Genomic DNA, 20,750 nt, shown 5'->3' on the forward strand with positions numbered 1-20,750 from the left:
CAAAGAAACACATACGGTAAAAGATCAAAGCATTGCTATACGTTTTTAAGGTCCTCGCGACTAATACTCGGGATCAGTACAGAGTGAGAAAAATAGAAATGAGCTAAATTAAATTAAGCATGAATCGGACAAAAATATGAAGCTAACTCTAAGCATGCCAGCATTGGATACCATGCTTGACGCGAGGGGAAGGATTGTTACCGAAAGTATATCTACTAACAAGATAATTAATGAAGTCCCTATGAACCGAAAGCTTAGACAATAGCAGTCATTTGATGCCAACCCATTATCAGCAGTAACTCAAGCTAAGACCTCATCCACTTGGGGTTACGCTGGAGTCTACCGTCTAATAATGTCCCCATTTACCGAACAAAACCACCATGCGCAGAAAGGACATGGCTGCCCTGGTAATACATAGTCTGATAGTCACGTGGTTATGGTCATGTGGTTATGGCTTCCCTGGTTCAGCGACAATTTCCACTTCAGAACCGAATGAGTTTTTAGGACTGGCTTGACAGGCTCAAGGTTTTGGATGTTTGTGAGTGATATGATGTACTAAAATGTATAGAGTAATTCCAAGAAATGCCTTTGTTTGTAGTTTGAACTTGAAGGCGCCTCTTCGATTTTCAACCTCTAGCTCTCTTACACACACACAAAAGTAGCTGGAGGATTTCGAGTCAACTGTTGGGATTTACCTTAACGATTGAGCTAAGGAAGGAAGATCTTAATTCTTAGCCATCATCGTGTGACTGCTGAGAAGTTGTAGTTACGCTTGAAATCCCTGCACTTTTATGTGTTTGTGTTCTTATGTATGCGTTGTTAAAAACTAGTCTAGTGGTTGCAAGTATATATCCTCAATAGTCAATATGAATACCGGTTTCCCTGCTCGGATTTTTCTCATGTAAGCCGGTCTCGTACATTATTAATTGGTAATACTAGTTTCCACCACTCATGATCTCACCAAAATAACTGCCATAATCACCAATATTATCGCAGGGATCAATGAAACCGAATTCACGCTTTGCTCCCTTAATTTTTGTTACCAAGTATCCACAATGTGGCACGCTTTTATTGGACAGTCATTTTTGGGTACGAAGAATTTGATAAGATTAGCGTTATAAATAGGGAAAATGAGGTAAGGAGGAATGAGATCATTATACCTTGGATTGGACTCAATTAAATTGTCCTTGATTGGGATTAATATCAATAAATCCCCATGAGAAAATTGTCACATTAATTGCAGAATAACTATGAAAAATATTGAAATTCACATGACATTAATTTTTTATTTTTTATTTTTGTAAAAAATAAATTAGATCTATGGATCGAATTTGAAATATTTTTTTTTTCAGGAAAAAATCAGATCTATCGATTGACCCGGAAAGAAAAGGGATCGAAAGAGAAAGGGCAAATTTCACTCAGACCCCCTGAGGTATCTAACAATGATAGAAGGTACCCCTCACTTTTCAAAAATGACAGAAACCTTCCATATTTCATAGTTTGGGTTTCATTCCATTAGTTCTGTTAGTGAAATGGACGGAAAATGTACCGAAATGTACGGAAAATGAAATCTTCAATTTTATTTAGTTCTACAGCTATCTTAGGGCTCTCATTGAAAGTTCTAGGGCCAAATATTAATTATGATCATTTAGGATAAAATGATTAAAAAAATAAAATCTTCGCACCGATTCAAACAGATTAAAATTTGGAGCATTTAAATTTTTGCTATTCATTTGGTTTTAGGGCTTTCAATGAAGAGCAAATACTTGAGTGCTCCAATTTTCAATCCATTTGAATCAGTGCGAAGATCTTATTTTTTTGATTATTTTATCCTAAAGTGTAATAATTAATTTTTGGTTCTAAGATTTTCAATGAGAGCCCTAAAATAGCCATAAAACTAAACGAAGAGGAGATACTTAAGTGCTCAAATTTTCAATCCGTTTGAATCAGTGCGAAAATCTTATTTTTCTAATTATTTTATCCTAAAGGGTCATAATTAATTTTTCGACTCTAGGGCTTTCAATGAGAGCCTTAAGAAAACCATAGAACCAAATGAAGAGCAGATACTTAAGTGCTCAAATTTTTAATTCGTTTCAATCGGTGTGAAGATTTTTATTTTTTTATCATTTTATACTAAATGGTCATAGTTAATTTTTGGTCCCAAAGCTTTCAATGAAAACCTTGAGAGAGCCATAGAACCAAACGAAAATAAGATACTTAAGTGCTCAATTTTTAATCTGTTTGAATCAGTGCGAAGATCTTATTTTTCTGATCATTTTATCCTAAAGGGTCATAATTAATTTTTTGCTCTAGGACTTTCAATGAGAGTCCTAAGATAGCTGTAGAACTAAATAAAATTTGAAGATTTCATTTTTCGTATATTTTCCATCCATTTCACTAACGGAACTAACGGAATGAAATTTAAACTGTGAAATAGGGGAGGTTTCTATCATTTTTGAAAATTAATGGGTACCTTCTGTCATTGTCAAATACCTCAGGGGTCTGAGTGAAATTTGCCCAAAGAGAGAAACCTATCATATGTGTCGTTAAGTAGAGTATGATTGGAACTTGTATATCTAACCAACCATGTGCTACAACCTAACTAAATAATTTATATGAATCAGGGTTGTTCACTATCTCTCTCGGGAAGTGCTACAATACACATTTTTTATTTAGGTGTGTATCATATGTACCTTTATTGAAAACACACCCAAATGTTATGATTTAAAAAATGTTATGAATCTATTGCTAAAAAGTTATGAATTATATTAACGAAAAGTTACGAATTTTTAGTATAAAAGTTACGATACAAAATAAAATGTTATGAATGATCGGCCTTATAAGTAATTTTTTATGAGGTGATACAATATGAACCACACAATAAATGCATATGGTAGACACCTTAAAGAGGTGTGTATTAAAAGGGGAATGCTATGTACAAAGAAAACTTACTCCGAAAGTACCTCGAAAATAGCAATTAATGGTTGAGAATCACTTTGATGATTGGGTCACATACATCAAAGTGAATCTCAACCATTAATTGCTGTTTTCGGGGTACTTTCGGGATAAATTTTTTTTGTCCCTAGCATTTCTGGTATTAAAAACTTTCCCATCTCTCTATATCTTTCACTTACCATAATTAAGAATGATTTGATATCGACTTATTGGAGCTTTTTCCTCCTTTCCCCCTTTCTCTCGTCTTAGCATTGATGGTTGTTTCACATGTTGAAGCGTTTCTACAAAAAGATAGACAACAAAAATTCGAGGAGACTCAAAACTAAATTCAAAAGAAAAGAACAACAAATTGCACAATTATCCTTATTCAATTATGTCGTATCGACGCAATTAGTCGAGTTTGATTGACCGTCACGTAACACTTATACGATAATGTATTAGACCTTCTTTATATTTGAGACACAATACTCAAAAGACAATTCTCGAGTCTGAATTACTATTAAGAGCTTCGATTACTATATTTCATCATTCTCTCCTCGTCTTTCTCTTGTGAAAAACTGAAAATCCAATATATACCTTAAAATACATATGCGTACCCGTCGATACAAGGTCGGTATAATCACTGTCGATGGGGCATAACATTTTCGATATGCAAATACATACACGAACCATATTTTCTTGCACCTTTGTATAGTTGCTTGTTGAGGTGCCAAAAAGTAGGACCGAAAAATCTGAAACACAGACCGAAAAAAAAGAGAGGAAGGGGGAAAGAAATGAGCGCGCCCTTCTCTCTCAAGAAGCCAAAGGTCGAGGAGAGAGAAGACGACGACGAGGGCAAAGTTGCGGCGATGGCCAAACAAGAGAACGGAGTGGAAGAAGAAGAAGAAGAAGAAGAAGACAGCGTGGTCGAGCAAGAACAAGCCATGGTTGCTCTGATCGAGCATCGCACCAAAGAAGTTCAGCATCTCCGCAAAAAAGTCACCTACTACCAATCTCAGGTTGTAACTCAATCGATTCATCTCTCTCTAGATATGTATGCGTAGATATGGATTGGTGTTAATCGGATTGGATTTTTGCTTCACGTGTTGCTGGAACGAATTGTATAGTTAGGTGAGTTTTGTGTGCTTCATTTTTTGTACGTCTTGTTTCTTAGCACTGATCAAATTTACTTGTACTAATACTAGAAGTAAGCACAGGTTGATTCTAAACTTTTTCTTTTGATAACCTGCTGTCTGGCCAGCTTGCGGGCACCTCGACTGGTTCCGGGGGCCTGAAGTTAATGACCGGGCAGAACTCCAGTGGCCCCAAGGTTTGAAATGTTTGGCATTCGTGGGAATGGAAGATGTGAACTCCTAGAGGAACACTTATTACTTTCTCATAACCATTTGGCCAAACCCCTAGGGGTTTGGTTGATTCTAAACTTTAATCATCGAACCGATTGCCTACACCAAAGTTGTGCATTTCTTATCGGAGTTATGATTTGTTTGGAAGTGTATATGTTTAGTTTCATATGTTTTGGTGTGAATTGGATTTTGATATTTTGGTCATCTGTTACTGGTGTTATTGGTGTAGGTAGGTGAGTTTTGTATGTGTGTTTCTCTTGTATTTTTATTTTGCGCATCTTGTTTCTCAGTGTTGATCATGTGATGAATTGTTGAGAAGATTGTGTATGAGTACTTAAATCGAAGAAGAGTCTTTGGTACTGATTAAGTTCAGTTATACTAGGAGTAACCACAGTTTGATGTAAACTCTAAACATCACATTGATTGCATAGAAAAGTAGTGCATTTTTATCAGGATTAAATTTATGTAGAAGTTTGTATGTGCATTTCACATGTATTGGTATGGATTGGTTTGGATATTTTAGTCACGCGGTACTGTAATTACTCATATAGTTAGGTGAGCTTTGAATGTTTGTTTCTTTTTTTTGTGCGTCTTGTTTATTGGTGTTGATCATGAGATGAATTATTGGAAGGTTTGTGTATGGATTATTTAATTCTCGGAGTGTCTTTGTGACGGATTAAATACAGTTGTGCTCTAAGAAGCACGTGTATGGGTAAAAGTACGATAGGCGTATGGTGGTACGGCGAACCTAAAAATGTAGGGTACAGGTATAGCAAGTGTATTTCTTATGATATTGAACAATGTATTACACATAATAATTACTTGTCAAGTAAAGGAAATATCAAAATGCCTTGGGCAATTAAGAATCCAACATCAAATAATTGTTTAACGCCAACCTTAAGGTGCAACTCAAAGATTAATGCCATTATACTAGACAACCTATGGACATAAATCTTTATTCTAGAATCATGCTAAGCATAGAAACATGAAGTCTTATCAACTTAGCTTCATCTTGGGACCGGGTACAGCTTGATACATATTGGGGTACTTCATGGGTAAAGCAATAATTATAGGAAAAAATCTCTGTACGTGTTTCATGTACCCGGTCCATATTTAGAAGTTCCACGCCAAGTACCGGTACCCAGTAAGTTATGGGTATGAGTACAACGGGGTTTTAGAAGTAACCGTGCTTCATAGGTTATGGTGTATTACTAGTAATGTAAACTCTAAACATCAAATAGATTGGATACACAAAGTTGTGCATTTCTTATCGGTGTCAAAATTTATGTTGAAGTATGTATGTATGTTTCCATATGTATTGGTATGAATTAGTTGGATATTTCAGTATTGGTATGAATTAGTTGGATATTTCAGTCATGTGTTATTGGTGCTATTCGTATAGTTTGGACTTCGGCGAATTTTGTGTGTTATGTTTCTTGGTGTTCATTATGTGATGAATTCTTGAAAAGATTATTTGGTGATTATTTGACTATCTCAGACTACTGATCGAATTCACTTATACTAGTAGTATGCACAGTTTGGTCTAAACTCTAAACATTGAACCGATTGCATGCATAGAAGCTGTTTAGTTCTTATAAGTGTCAAATTTTTTTGAACTGCATTAGAGGAGTACTGAATTCTTGTGTTTGGGCTCTATGATGATGGACAATTAGTTGTGGTTTTAGACTTTTAGTGATATCTATTCTAATATATAAAGGGGAGCACTAGTTTGGTCTCTCCCCTGTCATGTATTTCCCTTTCCCAAAAATACCCTTTTAAGAGAAAAAACACACAAAACAAAACAATTAATTGTGAGGATATATTCGACATTTAAGCACAAATAAACCACCTAAAACAGTTATTCCCCACTACCTCCACAACTTTCTCAATTCTTCTCCCCAATTGCTACCCGAAGTTTTCCTTTTACCTCATTCTCATTTCCTTTCCGCACCTGTAACTTCTCTGAATTCTTCTTTGACTCTCAGGTAGTCCAATAATGACCTTTCCTTTTTCACTTTCCATTCCTTTCCGTATTTACACTGTATCAATGGCACACCTGTCACTTTCTTTTTCTACTTTTAATTTATCTATAAACTGCTATAAATTGTTTTGTCTCTTATAGATGCTTCTTTTTTTATTTCCTCCCATTAAATTGATATGGAGAAAGGCAGGGTAAATTTTGCGGATTGGCTTTTTTTTTTCTTTTCCCCAAGAGAATTACATTTTCCCAAACTCAATTTTGGGCATTCATTTTGAGCGAGTTGGGTACCATTGGAATGGTGGTTTGGTGATGGGTTTCATAACAATGATTCTCTTCCAAATGTGTTTTTTTAAAGAGAATTTGCCTTTTAAAAAAAAGGCATTCATTTTGAGCGAGTTGGGTTCCGTTGGAATGGTAGTTTGGTGATGGGTTTCATAACAATGATTCTTTTCCAGGTGCGTTTTTTTTTTTTTTTAAAATAGAATTTATCTTAAAAAAATGGCATTCATTTTAAGTGAGTTGGGTTCCGTTGGAATGGTGGTTTGGTGATGGGTTTCATAACAACTAGAGGCCGGGGCACACGCATCGCATGTGCAAGTCAGATTTTGTCAAAATTTGCACAAATGCTTCCCACTTATTGTTTGCTCGAATTTTCACAAATTTTGACAAAATCTAACTTGCACGCGCATCGCGTGTGCCCTAGCCTCTAGTTAATTTGTAAGGCAGAGAGCTTTGTCATTGAGGTTAGGTAAGCTAGGTTAGTTAATTCAATGCTGTATGGGTTTTCCATCAATCGAGGTAAAATATGTGACCCTTGATGCAATTATGCATTAAATTCTACTTTTTTGTTTTTTGGGTTCTTTAAAAATACTTGGGCAGACACCTCTTCTTGAACACTTTTGGGTAATCTCAGAATCCGTTTGCTTTTTAACTTCGAACTATTTGGGCATTCATGAAAAGGCAACTGGATGAGTTTACATGTTTCATAGTATTTGACTGTTTGGGTATTCTGTTGGGTTTTTAGCGGTCATTATGACTAGATCATAGATGTTCTCTAATTATTCACATTTGTAAGTGAATGTAATGACCTTGACAAGACCATGGCTATGCGTATATGGGAATGTGTACCGGTATGTATATCAGGCTATCAGCTATATGTGTATCTATTGATATGGAATGGATGCCCACCAATCCATTCAACGATTGGTGCCTGTTAGTGGTGGATTCGTTTGGTTCTTTAGAAAATGGAGTTAGCAAATGATGCACATCTTTAGAAATGGTGTTAGCAACTGCACATATTTAAATGGAAGCTTTTCGATAATGAGCTGTGATGTTATTGCTAATTTTGAAAATTTGTGCAGCTCGACGAAGCAGAGAAAAGAGTAGAGGATTTGCATTCCAAATTAGCTCGTCTTAGAAGCCGCAACAAGGTCGCATCATCCAAGAACTCTCCGGGTGATGATATCAAAGTTGTTAAAGTTGAGCGCAGATCAATTAGTCCTGTCCATATAAGGGAAGATTCTCATCAAGACCAACCTCAATCTAGACCACAACTTGTAATTCCAGCTGTGAACCCGAAAATTTCCCAGCCTGTGATAATGGTGCGGTCCTCCACAAAAGAATCAAGTGATGCAAGTGGTTCTCAGTTTCAGTCTAGGAAGCCTAGGATGTCAGTTCATAATAATATTGTTTCAAAAGTAAAAGGGAATGAATCTCATTCCACCCCTACTGAGCCGGAAGCTTCTGAAGTTCAAGCTAAAAAAGGCACAAAAAGGAAGTTTGGTAAGATTTTCACCTTTTCACAGGCCACACATTATTACGTTTTTCTATGAGTGTTTGTGTATGTGACTCTGCGTGCTTACTATATTCAAAATCTGTAACTGCAGTTTGCATCAAACTTTGTGTTGCCCTGATCAATCTTCCTTATTTCCTTTATTTTACTCGTGCTGTGATCTGTTATTCATTGTAAATGTTGTGTGAATTACAGAGCAGAAGGAGCACAAAGAATTGATCTCATTGATATGTAGCCGCTCCCATGCGAACACAATCCATTGCCAAACAGGTTGTCTTATGTCTAGCCGACACAAGAGAAAGTTGAGAAGTCTTGTGTTGTGTCCAGCAAATGATGAGCTATTTATGACAAGGTACTTTGGGCTTTCTTAACTTTCCGAGTTATTTCAGATGTTTGTTGCCCTTAATTTCGGATCTGTAATGACTGAGCCACTGGGCGTTTGCTTTTTGCAGTTCAAGTATAGTCCTAGATTATAGTGTTTTGAGGGCATTGATATTTCATGGAGGTCGCAATGACATACATACATAAATGTATGTATGTATATATATAAGCAGTAAACAGTGTAAGGGAACAGAAGTGAGAGATATGTTTACCTGTCATTCTGGTTTCACCTTTCACAAAGAAACTATTATCATGTAACTTTCAGTTATTATGAAGTAGTCAAGAACTAGAATCGACAGTCTTAGTTGTATAGTAGAACTTTTTCAATGCTCTAACCCTTTTGAATTGATCTGCAGTGCTTTGGATGGAGTTGTCAACTTGTGGCAAATTCAGGCCAGGGGGTATGTTTTAGATTTTCGTCAAACTCTGTGTTCTTCTATCATATCCTGTTCTTTCGTGAAAGAAGTTCATTACATATTTGTGACTTAGTATAAAGTGTTAACACCTTTCATTGTGAAAGGCTTCTTTTTTTCAGCAGTTCATTACTACTTTATGATAATTTCACATTCACCTTCGTGGTTAGTCGTCGTCTTTTCCCCCCATAGAAAATGGTGAATGTTGGAATCCTCAACGGCTCAAAGTGAAATTTGAAGGAATCAGCTAATCTATGTAGTTGGTTTCAGTGACTGTGTACACATTTGAGCGAACAAATAAATTATGAAGATTTCAAAGAGGGTATTTTTAGTGCTGAAGTCGAAGTCAGTAATAAAATGAAATACACTTTATTCAACGCAATAATGCTTTGTCTCCATGATCACAGGAAGGCAGTATAGGAAAACCATACGTGCCAAGTATTTTCCTTGTTTTCTCTCACTTGAGGGGATTTAGAGCAATTAAAGAAGAAAAAGTATAGTACTCACTGTATCTTTGTAACCAAATAAACCTCGGGAAACCTTGGAAACACTAGGCTCTTTCACTGGTGCTCATCACTTGCCGTATCAAACTTTCGTTCAAGGGGGTTTGACATTATTTGATGATTCTTTTGTCGTCAAGTTTTTATCCTATCTTATGCTGTAAAACCTTCCCCATAGGATTGAGTTATCCAACTTAAATAGGATTATGTGATATTATGTCTTGTCCGGCCACACTATCCTATTGTCAATTTCTGCAACCAATGTAGGATGAATAGGTCCTATGGAATCCAATCCCTCTTTTTTTATCCAACAACCAAGCGTGTCCTATGTCTTGGGCCTTGGAAAGGGACTAGAAAGTGGTGGTATGATTTTGTGCGGGATATTAGTTTGTTGGTGGGGGGATGGGATGTGAGTGATTTTGGTCCTATGTGTGGTTAGGAGAAATGAAGTTCTGCTTTTCCTTACGTTAATCTAAAGGTATCTGATTGAGTATGGTGTAGTGGCTAACAGCTGACTGTCAATGCAGAGGTTACATCTTCTGGGATATTCTACGATGCTGATAGGTTTACGAATTCTGAGGTGGCAGAGCAGACATGAGTTCTTAAGAAAATTAATGGAGGCTGAGTATTGGGTTAGGGAAGGTGTGAGGAAGGGGAGTCTTTCCAGATAGGGATACTTGAGGTATTTCTATGAGGCTCTGGGCATCGTACTTAGCTTTGTGGAGGGCTATATGGATCCCAGCCTATTAGGATTCCTAACAAGGTGGCCTTCTGTGTGTGGTGTGTGGCGCATGATAAGATCCTTATTCTTGATATCCTAATTCTGAGCCTAAAGTTCATTGTGAACGGGTGCTGCCGGGGCAAGTTGGGGGGGGTGGATTATTTAGTCATTGGCTTTTTCATTGTCATGCGCCAATAGATTTGGACAGCAAGACTTTGTTTGGTTTGGGTTTTGAGGGAGGTTTTTGGGGTAATGAGTGGAGAGAGATAGATAGACAAATGAGGGTAATAATTGGAGATTAAACTTATTGGGGACCGTGCGCACAGAGAGAAGTTGGTTTTAGAGACCCCAAACCGCACACAGTCCAAGTCTCTCTTGGTTCAGAGTGAATTGGGTCTTCCGCCTGTGGAGTAAAGTGGGACGTCTTCCCACTTCGTGCATAATGTCTAATGGAACTGGATGCCTTGTGTAGAAGAGGTTTGAGTGTATAGGCTAAAAGGTATTTACTTTTTGTATAGTCCGCAACTGGGCAAACCCTTCTCTTGACCAAGATTTGAACTTTGTAGAGCTTTGCTCTACACATGAAGTTGTGCAGTCCTTTTGGTCAATAGTTTTTTTCCCTTGTTCTCTTTTAATGTTTATGGGTTCTTTCAATAGTTTCAAGCAAGCATTGCTAGCAGTGGCAGATCCAGGATTTTGATATAGGAGAGGGGCACCTATTAATCACAAGTGAGAAAATTTTCTCCCCATGATCCACTATAATGAGATACTACTACATTTAAGAAGCAAGCATACACTTTACCCAAGTTTATAGATGAGGATGTAAAGACACAATTAAGTACCTAAGAGTCTAATAAAATTAATCAGTTATACTGACAAGCCCTAATTAAAAGCTCTAATTTTAGAGTAACCATATGGGGGTGCTATTCTAATTATCTTCTTTCTGCAACCAAGTGAAGCATTTGCCATCTTATAAATGCTATAGAGGTTAAAGTTGGAGATTTTGATTGTTTTATGCTTATTGCCTGGAATTGCAGATCGAGTGCCAGTCTACTGAGTTCTACCGAGGCCCTATCCCCAAAGCAGAGGAGATGGCCGGAAGATATAGCATGGCATCCAGAGGGAAACAGCGTATTTGCTGTGTACAGTGCTGATGGTGGAGATTCTCAGATATCTGTCTTGAATCTCAATAAAAGAAAAGAGGTAAGGGTCATGGTTGGGACTCGGAAATATGGTTTCCTGAAATTTTATTGTTCATGCCACTGACCATGTATATAAGAAATTAGGAACGTGTGAATGTGTTTGTGAAATTACCAAGTAATATCTGCGTTGCTGTTCCATTAGCAATTGCCAGTCATAGTCACATCGTACGATCTTAGGTGCACAACATTTGTGTAGCAACTTACTTCAGCTCTAAGGCGTTGACCCTGGTTCTGTCTTTATCTTATTCGATGCACTTATTATGAGAAATCATGTGTTTTCAAATTTACAATGGTGTTTTTTTGGTTTTCCTCATTTTTTCCCTCTTTCTTGAATGCCTGTGTCTATGTGTCTCTCTCATTTTTTCTTTTCTTTTCTGTGGAGTTAGTTGAAGTAGTTGTCATTTGAGCTGATCGCTATAAGGTGATTTGATGTTATCCTGATGCTGTTTTCATGCCATAGCTTTTGCCCTGTTTTGTAGTTCCTATCTGTAGAATCCTAGTAGTCTAAAAGGATTGTTATACATTAAGGACCCTTTTTGATAAAAAAAACCTTATGCTTCTACTACCACTCAACCATCAAACACAACCAAAGTGTACATTTCTTGTATGCGAGAATAATAATAGTTAAAGAAAATCAACTCTGATTTTGAATTTTGTGCATTGACAGGGAGCGCGTGTATGTTTCTTAGAGCAGAAACCTCATCTCAAGGGCATCATCAACAACATAGTTTTTATGCCGTGGGACCAAGTCTGTTTTGTTACTGGTGGCAGTGATCATGCCGTAGTGCTCTGGACTGATAAAGAAGATGGAGAAAACTCATGGAAACCAAAAATCTTGCATAGGAATCTCCATTCATCAGCTGTAATGGGAGTGGCTGGGATGCAGCAAAAGCATATTGTATTGTCCGCTGGTGCAGACAGGAGAATTTTTGGGTTTGATATGATGGCAGAAAGAACAGAATATAGACATCAAATAGAAAGCAAATGCATGAGTATTCTACCCAATCCATGTGACTTCAATCTATTCATGGTCCAGACAGGGTAAGCAGCATAGAGTGTTGTTACAATCATAATCTACTTTTGACCTATACCGGTGTTTTTTTTCCTTGCGATATTGGATCATTTTTCTGAGTACCAGACGAAAAGTTAAGCACCCAAGAGACGTTCTTTGGAAGACTGGAAGTTGGGGCTGTCATGATCGCCGAAATCAAGTTTGACTGTATGAGTGAAAAATAGATGAGATTTGAGTTGAAATAGGAACACTGGAGTTAAACGTTTCTTCTTTAATCCAAAAATCATGCATAATACGACTTCTGGCTATATCAGAATTTCATCTGGGTATATCAGAATTTTATACTGATGACCTATAAGAGTGAACGCTAAAGTAATTGCTAATTTTGATTTATTCACCATGTACCTAAATACATATAGATCTAGATAAATCATGCAAAAAAACCTGTTGTGTAGATAATAAGAGTTTACTTTCACACAACCATGTATGTGGGTGGGTGTTCTCGTGTTATGTCTTTGTAGAAAAGTTAGCTTTTAGGATATCCATCATTTTGAGCGCACAATGTGAATGTTTTGGAAATATGAAATATGCAAGCTAAAATTGCATTCAATAACACTCCGTACAGTTACCAGTGACAGTGACGGGTGGCAAGCCTTCTAATGGGCATTGGATGTCAAGAACTCAAGATTCAAAGCTGCTAAATGAAACTGGGGGGTTTATAGGAGTGCGATGTGAAACGATGGTTTTGGGTATTGTTCAAGTTTCACTATATGTTGATATTTGTTGATGGTTGACATTTAACAAATATGACGACATCTTCATGTAATTTGATATTGATTATTGACTGCAATTTCAGTACCTTAACATCACGACTTCTTGTTTCAGTGCAAGTAACAAGTTTCCTTGTGCTTTCTACTCTTTTTTGTTTGCATTACAGTTTTGGCAACGATTTTTTTTTTCTGCAGGACTCCGGAGAGGCAGCTTCGACTCTTTGATATAAGATTGAGGCAGACAGTAATCCATGAGTTTGGTTGGAAGCAAGAAAGTAGCGAATCACAATCGGCTCTAATAAATCAAGCATGGTCCCCCGATGGATTATACATTACATCCGGTTCAGCAGACCCTGTAATCCACATCTTTGACATCAGGTACAATGCTCACAATCCTTCTCAGTCGGTGAAAGCGCACCAAAAGCGAGTCTTTAAAGCCTTATGGCATCACTCTCTCCCTCTCCTCATCTCGATATCGTCCGATCTGAATATTGGATTGCACAAGATCATGTGATGTTCTGTTGATCTCGTTTATTTACTCCTCACTTTCCCCCACTGGTTGGGAAGTTTTGTATCTCAAGTTAGGAACTCGGACTTGTCAGTGAAGGACATTTTGCCTCAAGAACAATTGAAAACATGCCGTATTCGGTGTACTGTGGATAGGATATTTCGGGAGAGAATCAAACAGAAATGAAAAGTTAATTGATGGTAGGTATCCAGGAGATGGTCTTTTCAGAGGAAAAAATGGTGGGGGTGGGGGTGGTGTAATGACCCGGTCCCAGAAGAGTTTTAAACTCTGAAATGAGGATAAATTGTTGTGCACTTTGAGGAAATATACCGTTGGCTTATTACTGTCCATTTCTTGAATCTTTTGCTTGAAATGTATGTAGATCAATGCAAGAGTAGTCATCTGATAATTCATTGTAGATGGACTCAATTTTGTTGCTCAATGAATTAAGGGTGTTGCGAAGATCATGGCCAGAATGGGTTCATGCGGTGGCCAAAAATTTGAATGCGGTCGCCGCATTGAGATGAGTAATGATTTTTGTTTGATGATTTTGGGTAACTGCTGCAAACTTGCAATTCCCTTTCAACGCCCCCATAATTTCAACTATATCTCAATCGCTAACCTTCCAAACCCGAATCCCCTCAGGGTCTCAGCCACCATCTCCACTTCTTACTGCCATGGGTATTTACCTCAACCTCTACCGCTGAATTGCTAGGTCCTCTACCATCCTCCCCTGCTGCCTCGAATTCCTCACACGCCACAGCACTCGTTCTCCCACCACTACTGCGACACCCACCGTGTGATTTGAAAATATATTGTTCGATATCGGATGAGCATGATTTTTGTTAGGATTGAAGTTCACAACAAGCTCTACAAAGTGAATGGTTTAAATTATGATGAGACCAGTTCAAGAATGATTTACCTGTAGCTACAAATTGCCCATAGTTTCAACGGGCTCAACAAAATATATGATATAAGTTGAGATTGCCTTTATTTACCCAAAAGAAAGATTACCGTTAGCTACAAAATTGTCACCACCAAATCATTTACGATCGGATTATCCATAAGGATCATAACAATGTTTGGCATCAGAGTGTGGCTTCCTTGGCACAAAATGATTGACGTAGAATTTGAATGACGAGGCCAGGCCAGTCCAGGAATTTTCCCCCACTCATTACCAGTAATTTTTGGGTCCCCGTTGTTGCTTTAGTGAGGCCTGTTCCGCTAAGGTTCTTATTTTTTAAGTATTTTTCCATTTTATGAGTATGATCATTCTCTGACAATATATCACATTTAATTTAAAAAATAAATACACTTATTTTCCTTAGCGGAACAGGACATCAAGCTAATCCAAGCCAATACCAACTGTGAACATGTATTTTTTGGTCTAAAATTAGAGTGAATGAAAATGGTGTGGACTCTAAACCCTGTATAATAAGCAGGGTGTCCCTAACCAAGTGGGTCAACCTTTGCTTCAGAAATGAAAACCGAATTTCCAATACTTGTAAGCTCTTAAGTAGTGGATGGGTTTGGGTTGGAGTAGAGATTTGGCGATATATTGTCATACAGTTCAACAGCTAGAAAATCCTTAGGCACAGACGCACAAGGATTTTCGGAACAAATGAGATCAGACCCTCACATTTGTCTCCAATAATTGATTTGTCCACCTCACGGATACATACACAGTCAAAACGAGGATATTACACGAGAACATTTTATATATACTTGAAATACTCATAAAAAACCAACAATATGCGCAGACAGACGATTTAGCATGTGTTTTCTCTAAACCAAATAGACTATGACCTATAGGTTAACTAGCGCATGCCCGTGCCTGAAGGCACGACTCGAACAATTAGTACACGCAAATAAATACTTAACTCACGTGCCATATACGGCTCGAAAAATAAGCACATGTAAATAAATACTTAACTTGTGTGCAACATATCATCCCCTGTCTTACAAATTCAACTATGCAAAAAATAATAACTCAAACATATTCATAAAATAATAGAAGTACCCGAAAAGAATGAAAGAATCATAAAATATCTTCATGTAAGAAAAAATAGTCCAACTAATCTTGCACATATTTATGACAACTCGGAAAGAATGAAAGAATAAAAGTACCTAAAAACAAAAAAAATAATAGAGTTTCATTGTTTTATCCATGCCTAAAGGCATCCATACAATCTGTCAACATTAACTGACTACTGTAACTACCCATAATTACGACCCAGCAATCCTATCACGGCTATTATGGTCTTCAAAATCAATCATACCTGAAAAACCAAAAACCAAACCAAACCAAAATAAGAACTCTTCTAGAACTAATGGATTGCATGAATAAAGATTGAAGTTGGGTAGTAAACGATTTAATAGCAAGACCCTAGCTAAGCATCACTACAAATCTCATTAATGGAAAAATGGATGTATGCAATATGCATGTCCTCGGTATTTTCAAAAACAACACTATGAAACTAAGATTACTAAGCTAGTCACTGAACTAAGGGTTGGTCATTGAAAATAGGCATTGCTCATCTATATACAGTCAAGTATCCAGATGTAGTTAATCTAAGCAGAACACTAAACATAGTTGAAGCATCAAGACAATTAACATCAATAAGCCTCAGATAAAATTAAAAGCAATAGGATAATTCTCTTGACAGAGCAGGAATAAAATATCGAATTAGCAGTTGCGCTTAATGGTTATCTGCCATGCTCATCGAAAGAGCCGTTATGTTATAGCCATAAAAAAGTTTGAATAGTTGATCTTCCAGAGTTAAAAATAGACACCTTGATTGAATAGATTGAGGCTCATAATCAATGCCCAATTAACATATTAGGATAACAAAGTTACCAATCAATAAGAAGGTTGTCCGCTGTTGCTAATGATAAGGTGAGGATTATCAGGGCCCTAAAACTTTTGGATAGAGAGAGCTTTGTTCCCGTTAAATCGATAAGATGTTGTGCTGGAGCTCTTGGAGAGAGCTTTGTTCATGGGTGAGGATGTTTCAGAGACAGATTGTGTTGTAGGACATAAGTCTACTCCATAATAAGGGAAAAAGAATAAGCGTATTCTACAATCATAAATGTGTTACACAAAAAAAAAAATTTGAAGCAGAATATTACAGTAGGTTATAATAGAGGGGCAAAACTGGGCCAAAGGCATATGAATCAACCATGTCAACAGAAAAAAAGGTTATAACCCATAACAAATAGGATTTTCATGAACTCACTGCTACTTATACTCTGGAGTATTGGAAACTATTTTCAATTGCATCAAATTACCACAATAGGATTTTGATGATACCAAAGAATCCACCAACATAGTTCAACTGAGGTATTGACAAATGAAAAAAATGGACCCTCAAAAAAACTTATACGGCCTGGAATGCGGTAAAAAAAAACTCAAAGGTCAAACTCTCAAATGGAATTTTAAAGCCATCCATTCCGGCTAGAAATTAAGAGAAATGAACCCACAGAATCATTAGGGTTCACCAGAAAGAGGGAAGATAATGGATAGATTAGTAAACTGAAGCTCACAATCAATGCCCAACATAGAGTGCGATTAAAAACTTACCCATCGATAAGCAAAGTGCTGATCTTTGCGCTGGTGATGATAGTATTGGATGGTTATTATAATCAACCAATTATACCTGGCAAGAGCTGAATTTATCAAATGACAAATGTTAAAGGTGGGAGAAAGGGATGATTTTTCTACTTATGATGTGCAATTTGTCCTTGCCTACTCAAATTACATAGAACGGCTTCAACATTAGACACAAACCTATTGTTCTCAAACCATTAAAAACTCCTACTGTCCAATTAAATCCAAATCTGTTCTTCCCATTAGACATAGAAGATCACTAAATTTATAATTTGCGTACAGACCGATCAAATATCCAAAGAACTTATTGCCAAAAATATTATATGGAATGATCTTTCTGTTCGCATAGTCCCATAAATATGATAGATTATTGACCTACTCAACTCTTTGAATCATACCCAATTTTTCTCTTTTCCGTTGGAACGAATTGCCTTATCTTTTTCCTTGCCTTTTGTGGTTGCATTTTGTCTTTGTTGAGCCATTTCTCCTTGCCTTCGATTTTTTTGTTAATAATTGCAGAGTAGAGTTCATAACATCAAAGTTGTTATAAAACTGTGTTGTACCTATTAAAATAGAAAAAGAAAACTTGGCTACCATTTTCCTCAATTCACGTATCTCTGTTGAGCAATAAAACTGTGCTATTGGAAAATTATATGAAAGCAATTTGTTTCATTACAAAATTATAGAACATCTTACCTGGCCAAAAATAGTCACGTTATCCATGTCGGCAAGTCGTTGCAGACTTTTGAAAGGAGTTAAAGGCTAGATTGGCATCCTTCACAATCTGCAAATTGGGTAGTTAACAATGATTAGGTCCTTTTCTTTTCTATAAGCTAACGGGAGAAAGAAGGTAGTGAAGACAAACCAAATTAAAAGAAATACAATTTTTTCGCAAAGACTAAGTCACTAAGGAGAAGGAAACGCGATCTTCAAGCATCAACCAACTGGGAACTGATTTTTGCAATTGGAAACTGATTTTTACAATCTTCAAAGAGAAGCATTGGTTCACTAAACAGAAATCAATACAATAAAAGCAATTCTAGTATAGTCAGATAAGTGTAATGAAAAGGAAAGCACTTTGGTAATGCTGGTGGAAGGCTAGCGTTCTTTTGATTTCGGTGGTTCTGTAAGGCGGCGCTGGTTGTTGTAGCAGAGCTTTGGGTGGGGGTGTGATTTTGGTGGTTGCGCGGCGCTGTGGTTGTCGTAGCAGAGGCAAATCGTACATTAGTCGACCTTAGTCACAGAAAAATGGTACATTACTTAATTATAGCAATGCTTTATGTTCCTCAACTAACATAGTAGAGAATGGATTCCATAAAAGAATAGACTCCCCTCTGCTAGAACACATGGTCAGTGCTTTTGTAAATGTTATTGAATCTTCTTAAGGAGTAGAGGCAAAGATGTCTCCTCAGCCATGAAGTATGTACATGTTCTTAGAGCCCATCCTAAATGGCTTGAAAGTTCCAATGGACTTGGTTAATTCCAAAGCTTTTGTCGCCAGATGAAATTATCAATCCTAAAAAAACACTTTTGCATAGATTACCTGCATAAAAACTACTTCGTATCATTTTTTCAAAAAACCAACTTACTTCAATCAATGTTGAGCAGGAAGAAACTAAGCAAGGGTAAGTTTCCAATTAGATTCAAAGAAACGTGAAGCCAGGAAGTATGCATAAGCAAGAAATAAAAAACATGAGAACTGAACGCTAATTAAGCTAACTTATGCTCCTCATGTTGAAACAACAGAACTGAACGCTAAGCTCAATTAAAACTCTAAAAACAACTTTAAAAAAATTATATTTGGTCTTATTTTTAAGGATAAAGAAGCAGAAAAAAAACCCCAAAAAATCAAATCTTTACGCAAATGGAAAGCGATAATGGAAAATAAAATTCACATGATACCCATTTGTTTACCAGTGATGGTGGAAGAGTGGTTACCTTTGAGTCCTTGACCTCGGCTGTTCCACTACTTTAGCGGTGCTCGGAAATAGAAGAAATCCCTTGGAAAGAGAAAAACCCAAACCTGAGAAGTACTCGTACCTACGACAACATGAATCAAGTATGTAATCGGTGCTTTTTCAGTCTATGCCATGGGAATGAACAAACCCTAAACCCGTACTTTTTTTAGTGAAAGATGTGAAGATCTACAAACCGTTTGGGGTGAAGAAGAACTACATGCCATCGATTCGAACTCTGGGAACCTCGAACAGTGGTTGTTACAGTGGTGATCGTTGTGCCGGTCGGTGGTGTTAATGGTGTCCAATCGGGATTGCCAGAGAGGAGCGACTGGGATTCGGTGGGTCTATGGTGGTGGGTCGATCGAAGAGAGAGAGAGAGGGAGAGGGAGAGGGAGACAGCGGGAGAGACCACAGAAAAAAAAAAAAGCCCAGCGGGAGAGTGAGGGTGCAGCTAGGGTTTCCCACGATATGCGGTTTATGATAACCCTTGGATGGATCAAATATCTACCAAAATGCCATTGTAGAATGGAGGGCATGCCATTTTGTAGAATGGAGGGCGTTGATTTATGAGGAAGGAGGGGATAAATCTGGAGCGTTGGTTGTCTTTGGATTCAAACACAGCTCTGTTTTATTATATAGATGGCAATAGTCAAATTATTTTCACTCCATTCTTAATTGATATTCCCTTATTCCATATTGGAATGTTCGAAAATGATTGTCCATTTTCAAAAATAGAAGTAGAAATTTGATAGAATTCCAAAAATATCCCTCATATGTGAATACAAATGGTACAAAATAAGTAAAATATATGGGTAATACTTAAATATGTGAAAAATAGGTGTAATGCTTACATGTTTCCCAAAAAAGTTGAATTTTCTAAGAGGGACTCTCGATTAGGAATGGGGGAATAGTATTTTAGTTGACGTATGAAAGGAGACAAAGCTGCCTAGAAATTTGCGAAAAACATATGCTTATAATCGTTTCAGAGCGCAAAATAAGCACTTTCACTGTATTTTTTAAGAAGGTAATCTCAAGCTCAAAAATAATGGGCTTATTAAAGTATAAAAATATGCAATATAGATCTTATTTGAAATATCTCATTGAGATTTTTTGAACGATAAAAAAAATTAAAAAATTATTTTTATATTTGAAAATATGAAATAATTACGTACTCCCTGTTTTTGTAAGAAGGTGTTCTTGAACTGACCATCGGTAAGCATCCTTTTATCTGTAGCGAGCCAACAAATAAATAAATCGCCCAGAACGACAAGAGTTTGCAGCAAAAACAAGTTGAAAGAGGAGAGACGTGGGGAAAGTACGTTTCAGTTAACTCCCCTTTCCCCCCTCTCTCTGCCCTTCGTTGCTGTCTAGGGCATATTCTCTCTCCTCGCCCTCCACTACTTCTGCAACCACCAAGTTTCCCCTGTTTAGGTAAATTATGCTCTCTCTCTCTCTCTCTCTCTCTCTCTCTCTCTCTCTCTCTGTGTGGCATAATTAGGGTTGTATATGTATGTATGCTTAGTGAGTTACGCTTTGATAGTAGACTGTAGTTGATTTCGATGTTACGAGCTCTGCATTTTCTACCTAGTTTTTGGTGCTTCATTTGT

General features: G+C 37.1%; 1 protein-coding gene and 1 long non-coding RNA gene across 3 annotated transcripts; one reads left to right on the plus strand and one right to left on the minus strand.

Moving 5' to 3' along the window:
• The first annotated feature begins 3,482 nt into the window (after positions 1-3,482).
• Positions 3,483-14,040, plus strand: LOC131335251 (uncharacterized). Its single transcript, XM_058370521.1, has 7 exons — positions 3,483-3,953; positions 7,641-8,061; positions 8,267-8,423; positions 8,809-8,853; positions 11,124-11,289; positions 11,956-12,329; positions 13,266-14,040. The coding sequence occupies exons 1-7, from the start codon at positions 3,729-3,731 to the stop codon at positions 13,582-13,584; spliced, it is 1,707 nt and encodes a 568-aa protein (XP_058226504.1). The 5' UTR covers positions 3,483-3,728; the 3' UTR covers positions 13,585-14,040.
• A 1,565-nt stretch (positions 14,041-15,605) lies between these two features.
• Positions 15,606-19,588, minus strand: LOC131335252 (uncharacterized). 2 transcript variants are annotated; one of them, XR_009202480.1, is made up of 5 exons: positions 19,338-19,588; positions 19,124-19,225; positions 17,882-17,969; positions 17,159-17,234; positions 15,606-15,857 (listed from the first exon to the last, which is right to left on the minus strand). It is a non-coding gene; the product is annotated as an uncharacterized LOC131335252 (long non-coding RNA). The 2 variants fall into 2 exon arrangements; XR_009202479.1 differs by lacking the exons at positions 15,606-15,857; positions 17,159-17,234 and having other exon boundaries at positions 17,503-17,969.
• Positions 19,589-20,750: the final 1,162 nt, after the last annotated feature.

This window comes from Rhododendron vialii, chromosome 8a (genome assembly GCF_030253575.1).
Source record: "Rhododendron vialii isolate Sample 1 chromosome 8a, ASM3025357v1".
NCBI classification, from domain to species: Eukaryota; Viridiplantae; Streptophyta; class Magnoliopsida; order Ericales; family Ericaceae; genus Rhododendron; species Rhododendron vialii.

What these genes read in the sequence shown, in the direction of transcription:
- LOC131335251 (XM_058370521.1), top strand. Translation starts at nt 3,729, where the DNA reads ATGAGCGCGCCCTTCTCTCTCAAGAAGCCAAAGGTCGAGGAGAGAGAA. An exon ending in AGGCACAAAAAGGAAGTTTG is followed by an intron (nt 8,062 to 8,266) that starts GTAAGATTTTCA and finishes TGTGAATTACAG; the next exon opens with AGCAGAAGGAGCACAAAGAA. An exon ending in CTATTCATGGTCCAGACAGG is followed by an intron (nt 12,330 to 13,265) that starts GTAAGCAGCATA and finishes TTTTTTCTGCAG; the next exon opens with GACTCCGGAGAGGCAGCTTC.